The following is a 23,260-nucleotide window of genomic DNA, read 5'->3' as shown; positions in this document are numbered from 1 at the left end:
AGGAAACCCTGTATTGCTGGGACTTGAACCAAGGTTAGCCACATTAAATTAAGGCAAGCACCTTAATTTCTGTACCTGTTTTCTATTCCTAATCTGATTCTATTAGTACTAATATTTCAGTGAGATTGTTAATTGAACAGTCTTGGACGGGCTTGGGAGGTGATTCAGCAGTAGAGCACTTGCCTTGCAGCTGTCAAGATTCTGGGCTTAGTTTTTGCTCAGAACACAAACTGATGGGAAAAAAGGCCTTTACTGATGTGCTGGCATCCACAGTTGTTCTGCTTTAAGACCTTAATTTGTGGGGTCAGAGAGATAGCATAGAGATAAGGCATTTGCCTTTCATGCAGAAGAACGGTGGTTCGAATCCCGGCATCCCATATGGTCCCCTGTGCCTGCCAGGAGCAATTTCTGAGCATAGAGCCAGGAGTAACCCCTGAGCACTGCTGGGTGTGACCCCCCCCAAAAAAAAAAGACCTTAATTTGTTATTTGGGTAGTTACTGTGTTGTTCCTTCTCAAGAAAATCAAGTTTTTGTTTTATTTTGTTTTTGTTTTTTATTTCAAGGTTTACTTCACTGGAATATTTCCTACTTTGTCACAGCTTATTAGCTGACCTGCTTTCTTTGTTTCACATTCCCTTAGGTGAGAGAAGCTGCCCAAGCCCTGCTGCTTGCAGAGCTGCGAAGGATTGAGCAGGCAGGACGCAAAGAGGCCATTGATGCCTGGGCACCGTATTTACCTCAGTACATGGACCACGTCATATCACGTAAGCCTGGGATGTTGGGAGGGAGAAGTACTGAAGCTCACCCTTAGGTCTGCTCCCAATTGTTTGCCTTCACTAGAAAACCAGGGACCCATGCATTCTCTACCTTTGTTTTCTGAACTTAATATATAATATTATTTTATTAATGTTTTTACATAAATATAAAAGAAAAGAAAATTGAGTTAGGTATATATCACAAGATTCACAGATGATCTAATTCTTTAGGAAATGAAACCTCATTCATCACACCTACTTCATTCCTATTTATGACCATATTTTGAAGATCTGTAAGTTCCAAATATAAGTAAAGTATTTGACCAGTTCTTGGTTTTCCTCCCTTCAGCTTCAAGTTATACTATAGCATATTACCTTTTTATTCCCCGCAAGATAAAAAGAATCAATTAGGTACAAGGTACAGTTATGAAATTGTTCCAGACCACCCTCAGAAAACAGTGACAAAGATGTGGTGTAGCTTGAGCTGAGGGGCCTCTCAGTAGGGCCAAGGGACACCTTTCCAGAGGTAATGATGATGGCCTCCAAGGCTGCGATTCTTTCTCAGGCTTTTGCTAAGTAGCTGGCAGTGTTGTTGTGTCATTAAACCAGGTATTGTTTTCAGAGCCCCCTCTCTTTGGCTCCCACCCACCCCATTAATACATGTCAAGCCACAAAGTTCATTCTCTTAACCATGGTTTCTCTCTCTTGCTTCTTTCAGCATCTTTAGATTTCCAATATGGGGTTGGAGGTGGAGGGATGAGTAGCTGTTTGACTCAGTGAACACTGCTTTCAGACAGTAGCCTTCCCAGCCTTAGCAAAATTCAGCAGCAATAAAATCGAGCAGAAAAAGAACCATAAGATAATTACTTAGTGATTCTCTACACTGTTTAAATAAATAAACTTTATTGTTCAACTTTAAACCTTTCCATTTACATAATTAATGTCCTTGTCTGATTTAACTGAAAACCCTGTTGGAAAATTTTCATAAAAAAACAAGCTCTAATTGGGGGCTTTGCTTCAGGTTATTCGTTTTAGTATCCTGGAGTACTTTACACATTAACGAAATGCCAGTGTCCTTACAATTTCACTACCGATAAGTATATTTTTAGCCGAGGAAGAGACAAATGTGCTTTCTCATGTAACTTAAGACATCTCACACAAACACCTTTTGGTGGAATATATGATTCTATTCTGGAACTTTTACACTGAGTGTAAAATTAGTTTTCGTCTGCTTTCCTGGGAGGTTTCCGTTTTAATAAAAGGATGTCAAGCCCAAGGAGGAGGAATTCTGAACATGTGAAAGGAGAAGAAAGCAAATAGCAAATGAGGAATCACCACATAGGGCTGTTGAACAGATTTGCTGTCCGGAGGGATCAAAAGGTTATGGAGCCAGCTGGTGGGCAGCCCACACCTGCCACCAACGTGCTTATAGTGAAATTGCTTCTCTTGTTGTCATTAAAGTTTCAGGAGATGATGGTCGGAGCAAGTTCCCACATAAAAGCATTATTTTAGAAACGTAAAATCCACTTTAACATAGGAACCTTCTTAATCATTAAAATAGGTAGGATATTAGCAAGATAATTTTCTGGGAACTAGTGCATTCATCAGACTTGGTGGTGGGGGGTAATTTGTATTTTCTTTGACATTTAAAAACTATGCAGTAATTGCTGAAACAGTATTGGCAGTTTCTGATTTATGACTGAGCTTAGGCTAAGAGTTCGTTTGTTAGATATTTCCTTGAAGCAGAGAAAATGTTTTTTCTGAGGACCAGATTGTCTCATTGTGCCAAAGAACTCAGAGAAACCTTTGCCTGAGTGATGGAGAGCCTGAGACTTCCAGTGGGAAGTAACTTTTTCAGACTTCTCAGTCAGAAAGTGATTGAGCCTGGGCTAAGATGACAGTTCAGTTAAACTGGTTATAGTGACCGGGTGTTTCTAGAGTTTTCTTGAGGCACATTGAAAAATAAAAGCTATAGTAGGGTTTTCTGTTCCAGGATCTAAGGAAAGCAGTGGGTTAGAAGCCTTTGCTTTTTCTTAGGACTTTTCTAGAACAGTATCCCGAACATGGCCTAACCAGCTGTCTCCTATTTGTCCCTGTGATCTTAGAATCTGTATTGTTGCCACCTCAGAATTCACTTCACTTTAATTTATTATTGCTCTGGGGTTCAGGCAATAGATCTGACTGAAATCTCCAGGGAGGAAGGGAGTAATAGTCTGATTTGACTGGAAAGCCAGCTCGAACATTTTCATAAGGACGAAGTTCTAATTGAGGATTTTGCTTCAGGTAATTGAGCTCTGTCCTCGACACATTTAGGAATCAGTTTATCCTGTACAAATGCAGGCACTACAGAAAAACTTGGATGCCTAGTTGCTGATAGAATATTGGAGATAGGCACTTTTAGTTTTATACTAGTGGAATGAGATTTGGGTGATTTAAAACTGTGTTCATTCTTGGAACAGTAGAATATCTTGTATTTTGAGTTACTGTTTTCCTAATCTTAACATTGAACAATATTTGTAAAAATATTTTTTTGATTGTTCTTACTAAGGGAAGGAGTAGTGCTGTTTTTTGAAACCGTTGTGATATAATTTAGATCCAGATAGAATGTTGTACGTTGTCTCAGGCATGGTCTGAGAAAGGAAGGTATTCCTCAGAACCCAATCTTCTATATTTCTTATCTTTGACGTTCTCCATGTAGCATTTTGATAATTGACTTTTTTTTATGAGGTCAAGCACCTGCTAGTTTATGAAATACACCCACACTTGCCCTTCATTCCAGGCGGGGACTGGCGTGAGGTAAATGCTCTGGGTCTCTGATTCGCTTTGGCCTGTGATGCAGTGACCTTAAGAGGGCACGAGGTCACAAGTGTAATTATTTCTTGTACGTTGTGTTCTGCTTGCTCACAGTAGCTCATCTCCTCCTCTAATTTCAGAAACATTAAACACATAAAAGTCACTACCATTATATAAATCACAATCTCTTCTAAAGAGGGTGCTGTTGTAATTTTATGCAGTTATGGCCGATGTAGTATTAATTTGCAAATTTATCATCTCAGATATTGATAGAAGGATGTGTAACACATCGTGTTTAATGCGTATTGATGTCATCAGGAAGAACAATCCTTTGTTCTTATCGAGTCCCTGCCTTTTTAGCTTTCTTTTGTGTTAAGGTTACCAGGGTTAGACTCGTCTTTTTATCCCCTTTGGAAGCAGGATAGAATTTCTTTGTTCAATGAAAGACACTCGTAGTTAATGTGTTGAGTTTGACTTTCAGCCAGCCTCACTATAGTACCTATTTTAACCTGGAATTGAAGTCACTTTTCTGATGATTATAAAGTAGTGGTCACTCTGAGCACACATGTGGATGGACCAACAATTTTCCAGAAGGTAAGGGGGAATTATATTTTGGGAAGGCAGTGGAAAAATAGCTGGTCAAAATAGTCTTAAGTGTTGGAGTGTTCTTTGGTAGGCAAATATTTTCAGATTTTGCTAGTGGGTAGAAGCTGGGATTGCGAGGGGGAGGAAATGTTGATAAATAAGATCTCACTGAGCCCTTATCCTCTTCTGGCAAGGCCTGAAACTACATAGCTTTCTTTATTTTCATATGCACCTTGGTTACTTGGAACTATCATTCTTCCAAGAAAGGATTTCCCCCCCCTCTGGATAACTGAAGATACAGACCACTAGATCCTCAGATTTTTTTTTAACAAGGTTTAACTTATTTGTGTTATTGTTGAATTATTTCAGAAATGTCTCTGACTTTTGTTCCTTTTTTAATAACAACCTATGTTTTTTATTTGGGCCTGTACTGTAAAATTGCGACTTGCTTATGGAAAACATTGACTCTATCTACATTGACTCTATCTGAACACAGAAAAAGTACCCAGCTTGCCTCTTGCATTTCGTATTCTATTCAAATAATTCCTCTTATTCCTTCCTTCCCTTTTTTTTATTGTCTGGTAATTGTTACCAGTTTTTATTGCTGTTGCATGGCTTTGTCTCACCCTGCTTTGTGATAGCTATTTCCAGCATTCTGGAAGAATGAAAGTCAGGTGGCCAGCCCCCTTTTGGCTTAAATAGAAAATCTGAAGATGCTGGCTGAGACAGGCTCTTTGGTGAAGACACTCCCTCAGATTTAGAGGAAGCCTGGGGGGGGGGCTTCTGTGGGCTCCTCTCACCCTTACATCTCTGTACTCATTCTTTTGTCTTCTGGGGGTGCTTAGCATTAGGGGAGTAGAAAGGATATTTAGTACTAATTAAAATGGTGAAGGGGAGGAAAAATGACTCAGTCGCTCATGAAGAGTTAATAATTCTGAGGACCCCACCCTCCTTCTCCTGATCAATATCTGTGTTGTGAGCCAGCAGAAAGGGAAGGATGGGGGTGTCCTAAGAAATCCACAGAAGTTAGTTGTCTGGCAGTTTTCAAGCCAGTACAGGACTGACTGTACATTACGACCAGGAAGGGAAAGTATGGCAGATGTGTGGTGTCTGCATAAAAATGCATCCAGGTTCTGAGGGGACTTCTTATTTTGTGAGGTTGGAAGGGGACACTCTGTTTCACAGAGCACCTGCGCCTGCTCTATTGTGCCCATGTGCAGTGTTTCATTCAGGAATTGAGGGATTTGTTTCTCCTTTTTCTCGAGGACTGTCAGAGCTGTTGGGCTTAATTTTAAGCACTCCAGACTGATCATGTATTTAACAGCATTAAATGGTTATACTTATCTACATTTGGCTACTAACCTAATGGAATGACAAAGAAATTTGTTCTTAATTGGTCACAACTATCGAAACGAAAAATCCTGGAGTTCCATGTGTCTTGAGTTGTTTGAGTTGATATTTAATATTCTTGTAATTTGCTTTATATCTTTTTTTTAACAAGTCCTGGAAATTGGAGTAGCAAAGTGGCAAATTAAAAACGAAAGCATTACTGGATCGATTGGTTGTTTACACTTTACTTCTGAGTTATAAAGGGAAGATTCTGTTATCAGGTGAGGCTGGCAGGATGTTGCCAGGAGTCGGGACCCAGGGGGAAACCCACTCCATCTTTCCACTTGGTGGACCACAGCATGGTGTAAGGAAATTACAGAACTATCTCCTCTTAGAACAGTAAGAAACTGGGGGGAACCCATTAAGTGTGGAGCCTTTGGCCTGCTTTCTTTTTCCCTTCTGTTCTCCTTAGAAAAACCTGTTTAACAGCTTGTCCCTCTGCAAAATCTATGGAACCCAAGCCTCTTAGCCTTTCCTGTTACAAGTCACCTTGTCTCTTTCCTAAGATCTGTTCCCTCCTCTAGCGTGGGGTTTAGTTTAGGCCATTAGCGGGTACTGACTGCCTTTTTCTCTTTTTCTTTTTCTTTTCTTTTGTGAGCATTCTCTACATTCTACCTTCTGCTTTAAGAAGCTCAAGGCATTTAAGTCTATGAAGACTACTTTATAAAAGAAAAACTCAACCCGTGACTTGTTACATTTTTTTTTAAAAATGGCATTCAAATGGAAATACCTGATAAACCTTTAGCTGAGGTTCGAGTGGCCATTGCTATAATAAATGGCCTAATATTAGTTGCTATGAAGAGTATGATATTGATTTGTGCCATTAGTCTCTTGCTGATTTGCTGAAGAACAGAAATTTATAATGCTAATGGAAATAAAGTACTTTACAAAACACTGCACACGAATACCGGAACATGTCTTTGTAATAGGACAAGTGTCGAGTGTGCTTTTAAATATAAATTTTCCTTATTCTAGTACAGATTATTCTAGAACAGATACTCAGGGTCCTGCCAAACCTGTTTTGAAAGAGCAGCAACTCAGTTCCAAATCTCGTGATGTTTTATATTTTAAATGCTGAAAGTATGTGTGCATTCAATTTTGGTTGAATTCTGAAATGTGTTTTTATGTTATTTCATTTTAATTATTTTATATCTTATGTCTTTAATAATGCCACCAATTGAACTCAGGTGCTTTATCTACGCAAGTTAAATTAGTTCTACTGCTAGACCACATTCCCTCTCACCAAGATTTATAATTTTAACTCACCAACTTTCTTATCTCTTTATATTGTTTAGGTGTTATGTATAATGGCCCATTTCAATATTTTAGTTCAAAACCTTTCTGTGATTTTATATGATACGTTAGATCTTAAACTCTGGAAGGAAAATGAGTGTTTTCCTTAAGATCTTAAGTTGTTGCAGGAAAATCATATAAACCTATTTTACCTGTAATAGTTTTGTTGTAATATCTATAGCAGATTTTGTTTTAGTGATATTTGTAAGTTGTAGGATTAAAATGATATGAAACATTATTTTGTCTTTATTTTTGTTTTGCTTTTTGGATCACACCCGGCAGCGTTCAGGGGTTACTCCTGGCTCTGCGCTCAGAAATCGCTCCTGGCAGGCTCGGAGGACCATAAGGGATGCTGGGATGCTATCTCTCCAGCCCCGATATGAAAATATTTTTGCCTGATCTGTTCTTCTTCCCCTTCCCTGCTCGTTAGGGGAAGTATTTTGTTGTTTTATTTATATTTTTATATTTATATTTTGTTGGTTTATTTTTTAAAATATCTTTGTTTAAGCACCTTGATTATAAATGTGTTTGCAGTTGGGTTTTAGTTATAAAAAAGAACACTCTCCCTACACCAGTGCAACATTCCCACCACCACCAATGCCCCCATCTCCTTCCTCCTTCACCCCCTGCCTGTATTCGAGATGGGCGGCATTCTATTTTTCTTACTCACTATCATTGTCATGATAGTTATCAGTGTAGTTATTTCTCTATCTGAACTCACCACTCTTTGTGGTAAGCTTCATATTGTGGGCTGGTCCTTCCAGCCGTCATCTCTATTGTCTTTGTGTATTATTACAATAATGTCTTTTATTTTTCTTAAAACTGATTGATGTTTTGATGTTGGTTTTTTTTTTTTTTTTTTGTCTTGGGCCAGCCACATCTGGTTGTACTCAGGACTTACTCCTGGTTCTGCACTTAGGTATCAATCCTAGTGCCTCACAGGATCTTCTGAGGTGCCAAGGATCAAACTCCATTCAACTGCATGCAAGGCAAATGCCCTATCTGCTGTACTATCACTCTGACCCCTATATTTTTTTTTGGGGGGGTGGGGGTTTGGGCCACACCTGGTGGTGCTTAGGGGTTACTTCTGGCTATACGCTCAGAAATCGCTCCTGGCTTGGGGGAACCACATGGGATGCCAGGAGATCAAACCGTGGTCTGTCCTAGGTCAGCTGCATGGAAGGCAAATGCCTTACCACTGTGCCACTGCTCCGGCCCCTATATGTTTTCTTTTCTTTTCCTTTTTTTTTTTTTAACTTTTTTTTTTTGTTTGTTTTTTTGGGGGTCACACCCGGTAGCGCTCAGGGGCTACTCTTGGCTTCATGCTCACGATGACCTTCTGCAAGAAAGTCAAATGCCCTATCTCCATGCTATCTCTCCAGCCCCTAACTTTTTTGTTTTTAATTTTTTTGGGTCACACCTGGCAGCGTTCAGGGGTTACTCCTGGCTCTACGCTCAGAAATTGCTCCTGGCAGGCTCAGGGGACCATATGGGATGCTGGGATTCAAACCACTGAACTCCTGCATGCAAAGCAAAAGCCCTACCTCCATGCTATCTCTCCAGCCCCTCCTCTATGTTTTCTTAATAAAAATACTGTTTTAATGATTTATTGGATCTACCATCTATTTTCTATTAAGCAGATTCTGATACAAATAAATATTTTAAATGTGTTTTAATATTTATAAACAGTCTCATTGTACATGACATTTGCAGGCTTGTTTAATATTTTAGCACCTCTAGTACACAAACATAAAAAATATTTTTTGTTGTTTTATTGGTTTGAGCACCTGAACTGACCCCAGCAAGATTGAGATTGATCTGGTTTCTTTCAGGCTGTTAAATGCCAGTCCAGTCATCTGTAACAGTACTTAGTATTTTGTAATTTTTCTCTACATATTTTCTGTGTTTGTCTTATAAAACTTACCCATCAGTTGAAGAGATTTTCCTTGTCTGATTTAGAGATGAAAACAACTGCAGCCACCTATTTTGTTGCTTTGTGTTTTAAAAAAATTGGTTTTTGCAGTTAATGTCGGTGGTGTAATCACCATGTTTTGTTTTGTTTTGTTGTTTTTGTTTCGTAATCCCTTTGAAATGGCTTTACATTTTACTGGGAAAAGAGATGAGGCCTACATTTGAAATGTGTACTGGGACTAGAAAAGACTTGAGCGTGGGGAATGGAGATGCAAGAGGATTCTTCTGAATGTCCAAGCATTCCTGCTGATTTAAAGGCCTCTAATGAAATTAGGCTCCTCTGATAATTAAGCATCATTAAATAATTCATTCTTCTGGCCTAGCTTTTGATTTCAAAGATGTACATTAACTTCTTTTAAAGAGGTTTTTCTATTAGGCACGAAGTGAAGCTTTTTCTGTACTCTGCTTTTTGGACGACTAACTGGGCTTTTTCAGGGTATGATTTTATTTTTCTTGCTTGTTTGTGTTGTTGTTGTTGTTTTTTTTCCCTTGTGAAGCAAGATTGGTCTTTAAAAACAGAACAAAACAAAACAAAATCAAAGCCAGAGGAACTAGAAAGGAATCTCTGCATTCTGGCTGTTAGCTAGCAGCCGAAGTGTTCTAGGGCTTTCCATAAAATATTTACATAGGGCTGGAAGGGGCCACTTGATCTCGGAGGTGGCCTCATTTACGGCACTATCAGGATTCTAAGAACATCCCAGGCCTTTCTCAGGTGGAACTTGACTTGCTGGGGATGGGGGTGGGAGGCTGGAGCATTGTCACCCTGTTTCTTTTTACTGCTGCCTACTCCTGTGGAGAACAACACCGGGCGCAGAGATTCCAGATGGGTGGGACTAAGATCAGAAAGGGATTTTCCTGAACCTGGGTTCCTGTACAACTTGAGGAGTTTGGTTCCAATTAGGTTACTCTATCCTATTTATTTATTTATTTATTTATTTATTTATTTATTTATTTATTCCCCCATGCTGGCATCCTTTTTTAAGGGGTGTTTCTGTTTCTAGATAAGCAATTGACTGAGCCGGGCTGTTGGTGGGGAGTCTCCTGGGAAGAGAACCAGGAGACCTAATGCCTGTCCTGTGTCCCTGCACCCCTGCAGGGTCACTGCAAGAAGGCTGAGGTTCATGGAGCATACACTTCTTCACTCCCTTCCCTACTGCAGAGTGTTTGTGAAAGGAGGGGAATCGGGGCCAGAGTGAAACACAGCAGGAGGGCGTTTTCCTTGCAGGAAGCCAACCCGGGACAGATCCTTGGCATCATATATGGTCCGTCAAGCCTGCCAAAAGTGATTTCTGAAAGCAGAACCAGGAATAACCTGAGTGCCACCAGGTGTGGCCCCAAAACCAAAAAAAAAGGGGGGGGGAATGGTCAAGTCCACACTTTCCAAACATTTTTGATAGTAAAGTTATATGTGAAATATTTTTTCTTTTTTTAAGATTAAATTGATCATTTGGACATGGGGTTCCCAAGTGCTGCTCAGATAGTCCGGGAGTACTCCTTTGACAGTTGACCAGCTGAGTGGTGCTTCAAATCGGGTCTGAGGATACGGTACTGCTTAGGCGCCCAGGCTATCCCAGTGATGTACCCGGTAATGCTGTGGGGACCATGTGGCCATGGTGATCAAACCAGAGCCATGCTAGGCGGCCATCTTAACCCCTTATTATCTCTCTGGCTCTTACATATGAAAAATAATTAAAGCAGAATGAACGATAATATTGAGATTGAAATGATCAATTTTAAATGATCAAAGATTAAATTTTAACTTGAGTTACAATATACATATACATATTTTAAAAATATTAATTTCTTTAAGCAGTTGAAAATTTTTTCAAGTGAAAATTATTTTCTATGCCCTGAAACTCTTGTGCTGTGATCTTTTCTGGTCTTCTTGAGGTTCTCTAACGCAACCCAGAAGTCAACTATTGCTTGTTAAATGCCTCTTACTCTATGTTGTTTCCCCCCCTCACTTTCTTCTCCCACCATAGTAATGCAGGGCAGTTAAATACATGCACTTATTTGTGGCAGTTTTCAAAACCTATTATAATGGAGGAAGACTCTCCATTTCTATATAAACTTTTTTTCTTTCTTCCCTCCCTCCCTCCCTCCCTCTCTCTCTCTCCCTCTCTCCCTCTCTCTCTTTCTTTCTTTCTTTCTTTCTTTCTTTCTTTCTTTCTTTCTTTCTTTCTTTCTTTCTTTCTTTCTTTCTTTCTTTCTTTCTTTTCTTTCTTTCTCTTCTTTCTTTCTTTCTTTCTTTCTTTCTTTCTTTCTTTCTTTCTTTCTTTCTTTTCTTTTCTTTCTTTCTTATTTCTTTCTTTTCTTTCTTTTCTTTCTTTCTTTCTTTCTTTCTTTCTTTTTTCTTTTTTCTTTCTTTTCTTTCTTTCTTTCTTTCTTTCTTTCTTTCTTTCTCTTTCTTTCTTTCCTTTTCTTTCTTTCTTTCTTTCTTTTCTTCCTGTCTTTCTTTCCTTCCTTCCTTCCTTTACTTTCCTTTCTCTTTTTCTTTCCCCTTTCCTTTTCTTTCCACTTTCCTTTCCTTTCCTTTCCTTTCCTTTCCTTTCCTTTCCTTTCCTTTCCTTTCCTTTCCTTTCCTTTCATCTTTCCTTTCCTTTCCTTTCATCTTTCCTTTCCTTTCCTTTCCTTTCCTTTCCTTTCATCTTTCCTTTCCTTTCCTTTCCTTTCCTTTCCTTTCCTTTCCTTTCCTTTCCTTTCCTTTCCTTTCCTTTCCTTTCCTTTCCTTTCCTTTCCTTTCCTTTCCTTTTTCCTTTCCTTTCCTTTCCTTTCCTTTCCTTTCATCTTTCCTTTCCTTTCAGCTTCCTCTCCTTTTATCTTCCCTTCCCTCCCCTACCATTCCTCTCCCCTTCCCTTCCCTCCCCTTCCCCTCGCTTCCCTTCGCTTCCCTTCCCTTCCCTTCCCTTCCCTCCCCTACCATTCCCCTTCCCTCCCCTCCCCTTCCCTCCCCTTCCCTTCCTTCCCCTCCCCTTCCCTTCCCTCCCCTTCCCTTCCCTCCCCTCCCCTTCCCTTCCCTCCCCTTCCCTTCCCTCCCCTTCCCTTCCCTTCCCTTCCCTTTCCTGCCCTTCCCTTCCCTTTCCTTCCCTCCCCTCCCCTTCTCTTCCCTCCCCTCCCCTTCTCTTCCCTCCCCTCCCCTTCTCTTCCCTTCCCTCCCCTTCTCTTCCCTTCCCTCCCTTCCCATCCCTCCCCTCCCCTCCCCTCCCCTTCCCTTCCCATCCCATCCCTTCCCTTCCCATTCCATCCCATCCCATCCCATTTTTGGGACACACCTTGTGGTGCTCAGGGGTTACTCCTGGCTTTTCACTCCAAAATTCTTCCTGGCAGGCTCGGGGACCATAGGGGATGCCTGGGATCAAACCTGGGTCAGTCCTGGGTTGGCCATGTGCAAGTCAAATGCCCTACCTCTGTATTATCTCTCCAGCCCCAATCTATATAAAGTTTCTGATTTTGTATGGCATCCTGGGAACACCTTACCTTGTCCTTTTTCCTTCCTTCCTCCCATCCTTCCATCATTTCTCTCATTTTTCCTTCCATCCTTCCATCCTTCCTCCCTTCCTCATCTCTCTCTTCTCCCCTTTTTTCCTTTCTTCACCCCTTCTTTTTGCTTCTCTTTTTCTTTTTTTCTTCCTTCTTGCTTGGGAGAAAAAGTGGTGATGGGATTGACTCAGGCCTCCTGCATACAAAATATGTGCCCCAGCCTATTAAATTATTCTCTAGCTTAAGAAATTTGTGTTATCTCTCCGGAAAATGACTTCTCTTGATAGCATTTCATATATTTGGTACTTGGCAAAGGTTCTAATAAGGTGTATGTTTTATTTTTATTTTTATTTATATTTTTTTTTGTGGTTTTTGGGTCACACCCGGCAGTGCTCAGGGGTTATTCCTGGCTCCAGACTCAGAAATTGCTCCTGGCAGGCATGGGGGACCATTATGGGACGCCGGGATTTGAACTGATGACCTCCTGCATGAAAGGCAAATGCCTTACCTCCATGCTATCTCTCCAGCCCCAAGGTGTATGTTTTAAATGTATTGTCTGAAATAGTTGTCTCCTGGAAGTGTTGACATAAGTTTGAACATACTATATTCATGTTTGATGCATGCTTTATTATTTTGACTTAAAGTATTCTAACCTTTCAGATATGGATTGGCCAACTGTCTGGTTTTAGGACTTATTTGCTCTTATAACTATAATTGTAAAATGTGAGTATAGATTCCAATATATTAAGTCATCCTTTAATAGCTGAGATCCACGTAACAGACCTCTGTAATAATCACTTTTTAGTCCATGTGACTTAATTGTCATTGAATCAGCTTCAGTCTGCTAATTTAGATAAACCCTCTTTCTCCCCGAAGGCATAGTAACTGTAGTAATGTTTCTTTAATATGTTCTATATGGATTTGGTAAATGGATTTGTATAATTTCTTAGGAAGCATGATGCTTTGGGTTTGAATTTTTTTCACTCCATATATTTAGGTTCCCTGTTTCAGGTTAAATTTCAGGTCGAGTAATTCTTAAGTAACTCTCACACATTCTTCTTCATTTTATCCTGGCCATATCATACCCCTTTTAAATACTCAGATAGCAATAAAAAAAAATATGTGGTATGTTTGCTGTCTGTATTCTATTTTTTCACTTTTGGACCATCTATGATCAGAACTGTTTCTTCCCATGCGCATCACTGGATGTGGCCCTCAAGGTCCCTGTTGTGTGTGGAGCGTCTACTCAGCTTGTTGAGCACTCTCCAGCACAATTTAATTGAGGAACTGTCATTCTTTTTTTTTTTTTTTTTTTTTTGGTTTTTGGTTTTTGGGCCACACCCGGCAGTGCTCAGGGGTTACTCCTGGCTGTCTGCTCAGAAATAGCCCCTGGCAGGCACGGGGGACCATATGGGACACCGGGATTCGAACCAGCCACCTTTGGTCCTGGATTGGCTGCTTGCAAGGCAAACACCGCTGTGCTATCTCTCCGGGCCCGAGGAACTGTCATTCTTTTTCCCACAGCAGCTGCTCCCTTTCCTATCTTTGCCATAGCACTCAGGGTTTCTGATTTCTCTGTATTATCACCATTACTGTCCTCCCTCCCTCCCTCTTCCCTCCCTCCCTCCTTCCTTCCTTCCTTCCTTCCTTCCTTCCTTCCTTCCTTCCTTCCTTCCTTCCTTCCTTTTTCTCAGCAAATTTGATGTGAAATAGTATTTAATTGTGATTTTAGTTCATACTTTTCTATTGATTAGCAATTGCTAATAACATAGCAGTTGTTCATGTTTTTGTATACTTCTTAACATATTTCTATATCCTCTTTGGAGAAATCCTGTAACCATAGCTTCAGGTACAAGTTTTGTGGGCTTTTGGATCACACACAACAATGCTCAGGAGTTACTTCTGACTGTACTCCTGGTGGTGCTTGGTGGAACCATATAGGATTGCTGGAGTTTGAATTCAGGGTGGCTGCGTGGAAGGCAGTGTCTTACCTCTGTGTTGTTTCTCCAGCTCCAGAAGATTCTGTTTGGGTATAGTATGATTTATCCATTTCCTTTGATACTTATACATTAGCTGTTATCCCAAAAAATCATTGCCAAACCCCAAATCAGTATTGCCTTATTTACTCAAGCTAAGATGCAAAGCAAATTAAAACATTAAATATCAGAACAAAACAGGCACACAGGAGGATGGATTATAAAAGAGAATCCAGAAAAAGAGCCCCACTGTTGGATCTCTAATCTGTGATAATGGAGTCAAGATCATACAGTGCAGAACTGAACACATCCTTAACAGAATATTGGCAAATGTCCACAACCACATGCAAGAAAAATGGAACTCCCATCACTACTTAGCACTATAGAGATGGGTTAGTCTTGCACGTATGTTCATTATGATACTTTGCTTTTGGCATTTGTAGTTTCTCTTTTATCTTTGTTCTTATCTATTAGAGTTTTTATTAGCTTTTTTGTTTTGTTTTCTTTTGGCCACACATGGTGACGCTCAGGGGTTACTCCTGGCTCTGCACTCAGAGATTGGGGAACCATATGGGATGCCGGGGGATCGAACCCTGGTCCATCCTAGGTTAGTGCATACAATGCAAACGCCCTACCGCTTGTGCCACCACTCTGACCCCTTTATTAGATTTTGTGTTGTTGTTAAGGCTAGTACCCAGGGCCTCATACTTGTGAGACACTGTGCTCTTCCCCTGTGCTGCATCTCTAGTTCTTTGGTAGCTTATTGCTAAATCACCACATATTTGTCATTTTTTTCTAGCTGCCTTCTGATGACTGGTTTCAATTTCTTGCAATTGGGGCCAGTGAAGTGGCGCTAGAGGTAAGGTGTCTACCTTGCAAGCGCTAGCCAAGGAAAGATCGCGACCGCGGTTAGATCCCCTGGCGTCCCATATTGCCAGGGGCAATTTCTGAGCACTTAGCCAGGAGTAACCCCTGAGCATCAAACGGCTGTGGCCCGAAAACCCCCCCAAAAATTCTTGCAATTATGATTGGAAAATATACCTGATGTGATTTGTAGTCTTTTAAAGTTGAGATATATTTTATATTCTAAAATGGGAGGTATTTGAGTCTGCCTCATTTGTACTGTTACTTTCAGGTGGAATATTCTACATATGTTTATTATATTTAATTGATTTAAGGTGCCATTTAAGGCCAATTGTTTTCTTGATATTTTTCTGTTCTTTATGGGAGCCTGGGGTCGCTTGGTTTGGGTCACTTGTGGCAGTATGCAGGCCTTATTCCTGACTCAGTACTTGGAATTTCTCCTGGCTTTGTTGGGGGACCATGTAGTTGCTGGAATTGAACCCAGGACTCTTATAGCAAAGTGTGCATTCCAGCAAATTGTGCTTTTTCTCTGTGTTGATTGTCTATATGGAAGACTTATTTGAAAGTGGGGTGCAAAAGTCCTCTCATATCATGTCATTCTCTTCTTTCTTTGTTAAAGCTTGCCATATTTATTTCAGTATTCCTATATTAGGTACATATATAATGATGATTACCATGCTTTCTTGCTAGTTACCTCATTATCAGTATACAATATACATCTTTATCACATTTTTATTTTAAGCTTTTTTTTTAATATGAATAATGCTGCTCATACCCATTTTTTTCTTCCACTCTTTGCTTGGTCTGCTTTTATTCTTATGAGACTACTTTTGCCTAAGTATAGATAAGCTTTGCTGTCTTTCCTTTTGTCTTCTGGTTGTTCTGTTCCCCCTATTCTTTGACCTTTTGTTTCTGGTTATTTGTAAATTATTTTGATGAGTTTCTGTGCTTTTTTTCTTTTCTTTTTTCCCCTTTGATTTGTAGTTTGCATTTCTTCCAGCTTATTGTTTTGTGATTAGTGTGGGGCTTGCATAGAATATGTATCACCAGAAATCCTCTTTTTTCTAATATTATCTTTATTTGACTATATGAATTCTGTCTTTTCTGTAGCCATAAGTTATTTTTAGGTGGTGATATCATTAATAAATTTGTCTTATTCATCTTTTTTCTGATTCTTTTCTATTAATATTTATTTTATGATTTATTTAGTATCTTGTCCTGCTATCAGAGTTACAACTTTATAATTCTACGTATTACCTTACTCATGTCGTACCTTATGTTTTGAAAAAAATATTTGGGGGACCATACCCAGCTCAGGGAATACTCCTCACTCTATGCTCAGGGATCATTCTTGACATTGTTGGGGGACCATATGAGTGCAAGGGATAGAACATGTGTTGGCGGCACACAAAGCAAATGCCCTACCTGCTGTGATATTATTTTGGCTCCTCCTTTAGCATTCTTTTTTTTTTTGGTTTTTGGGTCACACCTGGCAGTGCTCAGAGGTTACTCCTGGCTCTATGCTCAGAAATTGCTCCTGACAGGCATGGGGGACCATATGGGACGCTGGGATTCGAACCACGGACCTTCTGCATGAAAGGCAAACACCTTACCTCCATGCTATCTCTCTGGCCCCTCCTTTAGCATTCTTGTAAGGAATTTCTGGTGGTAGTAGATTCTTTTTGCTCCTGTTTTTCTGATAAAGCTTTTATTTTCTTATCACATCTGAACAATAACTGCAGGATGGATACTTCTTGGATCACAGTTTTTAATCTACAGATATATATGTACATGTAATATATATGAATATATTGGTCCACTTTCTTTTGTTCTGTAAGTGCTGCTGATAATTCTGATAGCATGACACCAGTATCTTTATATCTCATTTTTTTAAATATACACCCCCAATCCCATTCTCTATCTACCTTTTATATACTTGTTTTCCTTGGACTCTTGATAGTTTCATTATGTGCCTTGGTTTAGGTTCCTTTGCATTTAGATAATAAGATGTTCTATTATCTCCAGAAACATTTTATGTTCTTTTTTTTTTTCTTCCAGGTTTGGAGTATGCTTTATCATTCTTTTAATATCATTGTTCAATATCATTATTTCTATTTCTTCTCCCTCTCCCATTAAAGATAATTTATTATCTTTATGTTGTCTTTTTTTTTTAATTTTTATTGTGACTGAAATTCATTACACAAAATTATTTATGGTACATAGTGACAATGAATGAAGGGGATTCCCACCACCAATGTTGTTATCTTTATGTTGTCTTTACTGTTTACTCATAGACTTGCATAACTCTTAAAGCATTTTTATGAGAATCAGAATCATTAAAAACAAAAATTTCGGGGCTGGAGAGATAGCATGGAGGTAAGGCGTTTGCCTTTCATGCAGAAGGTCATCAGTTCGAATCCCAGCGTCCCATATGGTCCCCTGTGCCTGCCAGGAGCAATTTCTGAGCATGGAGCCAGGAATAACCCCTGAGCACTGCCGGGTGTGACCCAAAAACCACAAAAAAAAAAAACAAAAATTTCTAGGGCTAGCAACTAGAATAGTGGTTAAGGCACTTGCCTTCCTTGCACGGAGCCAAGCCCAGTTTGATCCTAGCACTTGTCCGTTGAGTAACCGACCCCTGGAAAGTGTACTGAGTCCTAAGCACCAAGGGGCAATGAGTATTGTTTACACAGCAAAAAATTGACTTTTTTTTTTCTCTCCATTTACATCATTTCTAGGTTTCTAATCCTGACCTTCTGAACCTTCCCTTGATTAGGCCTGTTCTATCTCTACACTTTGCTGTGGGTACCCTACATCTCACTGAGTTCTTTACCTCCTGGTTCTCTTTGCTACTTCTTTGTAGATCCAATTTCTTCCCCTGTCTGCTAATTTCATTCTTGATCTCTAGAGTTTTCTTGTTTTGTGAGTTTTGCTTTGATAGCTATTTTGAATTCTTCGACCCACCTCACTCTTCTGTGTCTTGAAATGTGGTTTCTGGAAAAAAAAAAAAACATCATGTTATTGTTTGGCTGCCATATTGTTGCATTTTTCTGCTGGCCAGACTTTTCACAGTTGGCATGCATGCCTCCTTTCTTCAACTTAATAGTCCTCAGGGTTGCCTGCCTTCGTTGAAATTCAGTACCTGTCCCAAGTTGTCTTTCTGTGTTCTCCAGTAGGTGGTGTTGTGGCCGTAGTTTTTATTCTCTGGTTGCTTTGCCACTGGGGAAGCTCTGGCTGTAGCTCCTGTGGCCATCACTTGAGCCAGGCTGGTTGGCGCCACTCTACTCTCTGGTTCCTCTGCCACTTGGTGCAGGGATGGGGCCTAGGGATGGCATCGTGGGGTAGCTAGTTACTGCCGCAAGTGTGAGCGGGGTCTTGATTGACAAGTGCTGCACCACCACTTCTCCTCCCCTTTGTGATCCCAGGCCAAGGCTTGGCTGTCTCACTCTATGGACCACTAGCTCACCTTGGGAGATGTGGTTGTGGTGAGGAGGGGCTGGATGGCGTAGTTCAGGGTTTTTCTATTTTTCTCAGTGCTGGGCTCCCAGCTTGCAGTTTGCTTTGCTTCCTCACTCATTTGCAGGAGTCCTGAACTTTCGTTGGACTGAGGGCCTGAGTCTCCAAACAGTTCCTGCTCTCCTTGCCACAAAGTACAGGTTTCCAGAAAAAGCCCAAAAGCTCAGATCCAAACCCACTGGATCTTAAAAGGGTGTTATTGAAATGCTACTCTACTGCAGGTACCTTTTCCCCAGTTTTGTCTGTGATGAGTTTTTAAGCTCTGTCATCTCAGCAGCTTTCAACTCTGTACAATCATGTGCGCTTGACTGATGCACATCAATGTCATTGTCATTGTACTGTCCCTCACAGTCTCAGGACTTCCCCTGGAGCTGGGAGCTTGCACTTCTGACCACCCTCACCCATTTCCTCACCCTGACCCCCATTCCTGCTCCAGGCAACCTCTAGTCCATTCTCTCAATCTATGCTTTTTGAGAGTTTTCCCCCCCACATATAAGTGAGAATAGTCAAATGGCTCTCCCTGTGTGTCTCATTTCACTTAGCTTGATGCTTTCAAGCTCCATGCATGCAGTTGCAAATGGCAGGATTTCCTTTTGGGGGGGAGGGGTGGCATTTTGAGTCACACCCGGCAGTTTCCAGGACTTAGTTCTGGCTCTGTGCCCAAGCATCACTCCTGATGGTTCTCACACATATGCTGTGTGGGAATGGAACTGAGGTTGGCTGCGGGCAAGGAAAGCACTTTAATGCTGTGCTGTCTCTTCCACACAGGATTCTTTTTTATGACAAAATTCCTTTGCATCCATGATATTTTATGTATTATATAAGCTTTGGGCACTTGGATTTTTTCCATATTGTGGCTACTGTAAATGTCGTTATATGAAACAGGGTTGGATGCATGTATATCTTGTATTAATGACTTTACTTTCTTTAGATATATTCAGAACTGCTGGATCAAATGGTGTTCATTATGTTTTGAACTTTTGATTTCCATCGTGTTTTGCATAGTTTTGATTGGGCCAGTTCACAGTGTTGTGTCCTTTGTATCAAAGGCAAAACCAGAATATCTGATACAAAGGACACAACACTGTGAACTGGCCCAATCAAAACTATGCAACTACACTTAAAATATTTTAAAGTTTCTTTTTTTTATTGACTTTTTTCGGGGGGAAGTGAGGGGCACACCTGGTGATGCTCAGGTGTTACTCCTGGCTATGCGCTCAGAAATCGCTCCTGGCTTCGGGGACCATATGCGACGCAGGGGATCGAATCCAGGTCCATTCTGGGTCAGCTTTGTGCAAGGCAAGCGCCCTACCGCTGTGCTGCCACTCCAGCCCAACTTTAAAGATTCTTAAATTGGGCTGTTGCTGGCAATATTTGGGGTGATGGTAGATGGTTACAAAATCAAACATCATAGGTTCTCACGAAACACATAGATTAGAGTCTCTCAAACTCTCTGAAGTATAGTCCTTTACTATTGACATTCTCTATGAAAGTCATCAAGTTGCTTTTGCTAATCTCATTAATTATTATCTTTTTTTTTTTTTTTTTGGTTTTTGGGCCACACCCTGTGACGCTCAGGGGTTACTCCTGGCTATGTGCTCAGAAGTTGCTCCTGGCTTCTTGGGGGACCATATGGGACGCCGGGGGATCGAACCGCGGTCCGTCCTAGGCTAGCGCAGGCAAGGCAGGCACCTTACCTCCAGCGCCACCGCCCGGCCCCCTAATTATTATCTTAATAACAATTTTGTACTACCTTTTCTTGCCTTTCCCTGCCTCCCGAGGTACCTCCCTTTAGTGTCAGGTGAGGTAGAAAAAAAAATGCATCTAATAGTGACTTCCTAAGTTTTGTTTTTATTTGTGGGATTGGTGTAGAAAGTTTATAGTCTGCACATTGTAGTGTCTCCACTATCTTAGTACACATGCAACTCATTTTTCATTCTTTTTATTACTTTGTAAGTTAATTCTTTAAAAGCTCCGCCAGAGGCAATGCTTTGTGCTCCCTTAGTTAATTCAACTTTTCATCCTCCTCTAAATCACTGGTTAGATATGAATGGTCCTTAAAATGAATTGTGAGATTTAATCAGTGTAATGTAGTGGAATAATGATGTGCTTCTATAGATGCATTACGCTCATTACAGTGTATGAATGTTTATATCTCCAGCAAGTATGATGGCATTTTGTCATGTTTCCACTCTGAAATAAAAATATGTCATACACATGATTACTTTGAGTTTTGTATGCCTTTTCCATTACATGTGTGCATATATGTTTACCTTTGAGACAAGTTGCATTTTATTATTTTAATGATTCATTAAAGTTAATAGATGTATTAAGTGCTGTGCTGAAATGTCCTTGGGGCCAAGGTCCAGGATCTTGGTTTTGGCCCCCAGATGACTCAGCCCCAAGCCCTTAGTAGGCATTTAACTGAAGAATAGATCATTTTATGCTCAAATTATTTCAGCATTGACCTTCAGGAGCTCTTTTTAGTTGGCTCCAGTGTCATTTTGATGTGATTCCAATTTTTATAAATAATTTTCTGGCATAGAAACTGCTCCCCACTCATCTTGTGCTTTCCTTACCTGAGCTTTAGAATCAGCCATTTCTCCAAGGAGCCCCAGTTCCGTTTAATGGTGCAAACAGAAACTAAATCTGGGCACCAGGAGTATGTGTGATGCTGGGATCTTGTTGACTTTTCACTGGGCAAACTGGGAATGTTCATGAGTACACTAACTCATGTATACTTATATGTCTAATTATTTTCTGTAGTTGTCTATTAAAATAACATTTTATCATTAACTTTATCACAGCATTCAAGGTAGTCTTCTCCCTTTCTTATTTGTTATTTTCTTACTCCTGATGTGAGAAATTTAACTCATTATTTATAATAAATGTACTTATTTTTTTCCCACTCTAATATATATAAAAAGTGGAATTTCTTGGGGTCAGAGAGAAATCACAACAGTAGGGCGTTTGCCTTGTATGCAGCCAATTCAGGACAGACAGTGGTTCGAATCCTGGCATTCCATATGGTCCCCCAACCCTGCCAGGAGCAACTTCTGAGTGCAGAGCCAGGAGTAACCCCTGAGCTCTGCCGGGAGTGACCTCAAAAAAACAAACACAAATAAACAAAGCATGGAATTCCTGACCACCTATATGTGAAAAACCAATGTGCCAGCAAGAATATATTATTTTCCTTCATTCTTTATGCAAATCATTGTACCTTTAAGTTTATAGCTAGTGCTTTACAGATTTAAAGTTAGCTGGACTAACTTACTTAAAATCCTTCCTGGACTCTTGACATCTAGTAATTCCATCATTATTATCTTTCTGATTTTTAAACAATGAAGTTTATTCTTTAGGTATATATGTCTTTGGGGTTATTGGGCGAATAGAAGCAGATGACGTTCATGACTGTCCCACAGAGAAAGTTCTGCTTGGGAGTCCCTTTGTGCTAAATTCCATCCCAGTCCTATCTGGCCCTGAAAATCTCATCTGTTCTCTAGCTTTATAATTTTGCCTCCTAAGATTTCATATAAATGAAATAATGTAACATTGTGACATGTAGGCCTTGGAATTTGGCTCCTTTTCTCCTTCTCTCTCTCTCTCTCTCTCTCACTCACTCACTCACTCACTCTTTCTCTCTTTTTCTCTCTCTGAATGTGTGTGTGTGTGTGTGTGTGTGTATGAATTAGAAGATATACAATTTTATTGTAAAGCAGAGGAGAAAGGAGAAAGAATTCCCCATGTGAGTAGGAACTTAACATAGGACTAGGTTCTAGAAAAATATATTTAAGATTCATTGATGTTGTTGCACAAAATTGGCTATTTCTTTTTGTGCTAAATAGTATTTTATTATCTAGCTTGACAAAAGTTTGTTTATCCAGTCACCTGTTTAAGGACCTGTGGATTGTTTGCAGATGAGTTTTGGGCTGTTTATGAATAAGTTTCCTGAACTCTTCTAGGGTGAGGCCTTGCAGGAACATCTGGTTGTAGTCCAGTTAGTGCGCGTAGTGCTATTATAGAAGCTGACAAGCTTTTCCATGGTAGTGGACACAATTCACATTCCTACTTGGAGTGAAAGAAGAAATATTTCTTCTTTTGCTATGTTGTTTTCAACATCTGTTGTTGACTTTGTTAAATCGTGGATATTATGAGAAGTATATCATGATACATCACTGTGGTTTTCACTGATAGTTCTCTAGTCATCAGTGATGTGGAATATGTTTTTACATGATTTGCCTTCACATATCTTTTTAGATAGTGTGTTTTTTAGGGCTTTTGGCCAGACACTATTCTATGGAGCATTTGCTTTTATATTGCTGGGTAATAGGAATTCTTCTTTTTTGGGGGGGGGGGGGTTTGGGCCACATCCGGTGATGCTCAGGGGTTACTGCTGGCTATGCGCTCAGATGTCACTCCTGGCTTGGGGGACCATATGGGATGCTGGAGGATTGAACCGCAGTCCATCCTAGGCTAGCGCTGGCAAGGCAGACACCTTACCTCTAGCGCCATCGCGCTGGCCCAGAATTCTTCATATTATACTATCGTATTTTCCGGCGTATAAGATGACTTTTGAAATGAAAAAAAAAAAAAAGTCAACCAAAAATCGGGGGTTGTCTTATATGCTGAATATATTCC

General features: G+C 40.2%; 1 protein-coding gene across 3 annotated transcripts in view; it reads left to right on the top strand.

The window, feature by feature from the left end:
- Window positions 1-23,260, top strand: part of WDR7 (WD repeat domain 7) — a 383,220-nt gene that overhangs the window by 124,201 nt on the left and 235,759 nt on the right. For all 3 annotated transcript variants that reach the window (XM_049782166.1, XM_049782164.1, XM_049782165.1), the window contains one exon: window positions 641-764. In XM_049782166.1, the coding sequence (XP_049638123.1) occupies window positions 641-764 (124 nt within the window). The remainder of the gene's footprint in view (window positions 1-640; window positions 765-23,260) is intronic.

This window comes from Suncus etruscus, chromosome 10, assembly GCF_024139225.1.
Source record: "Suncus etruscus isolate mSunEtr1 chromosome 10, mSunEtr1.pri.cur, whole genome shotgun sequence".
Lineage (NCBI taxonomy): Eukaryota > Metazoa > Chordata > Mammalia > Eulipotyphla > Soricidae > Suncus > Suncus etruscus.
This window is presented reverse-complemented; position numbering and strand designations above follow the sequence as displayed.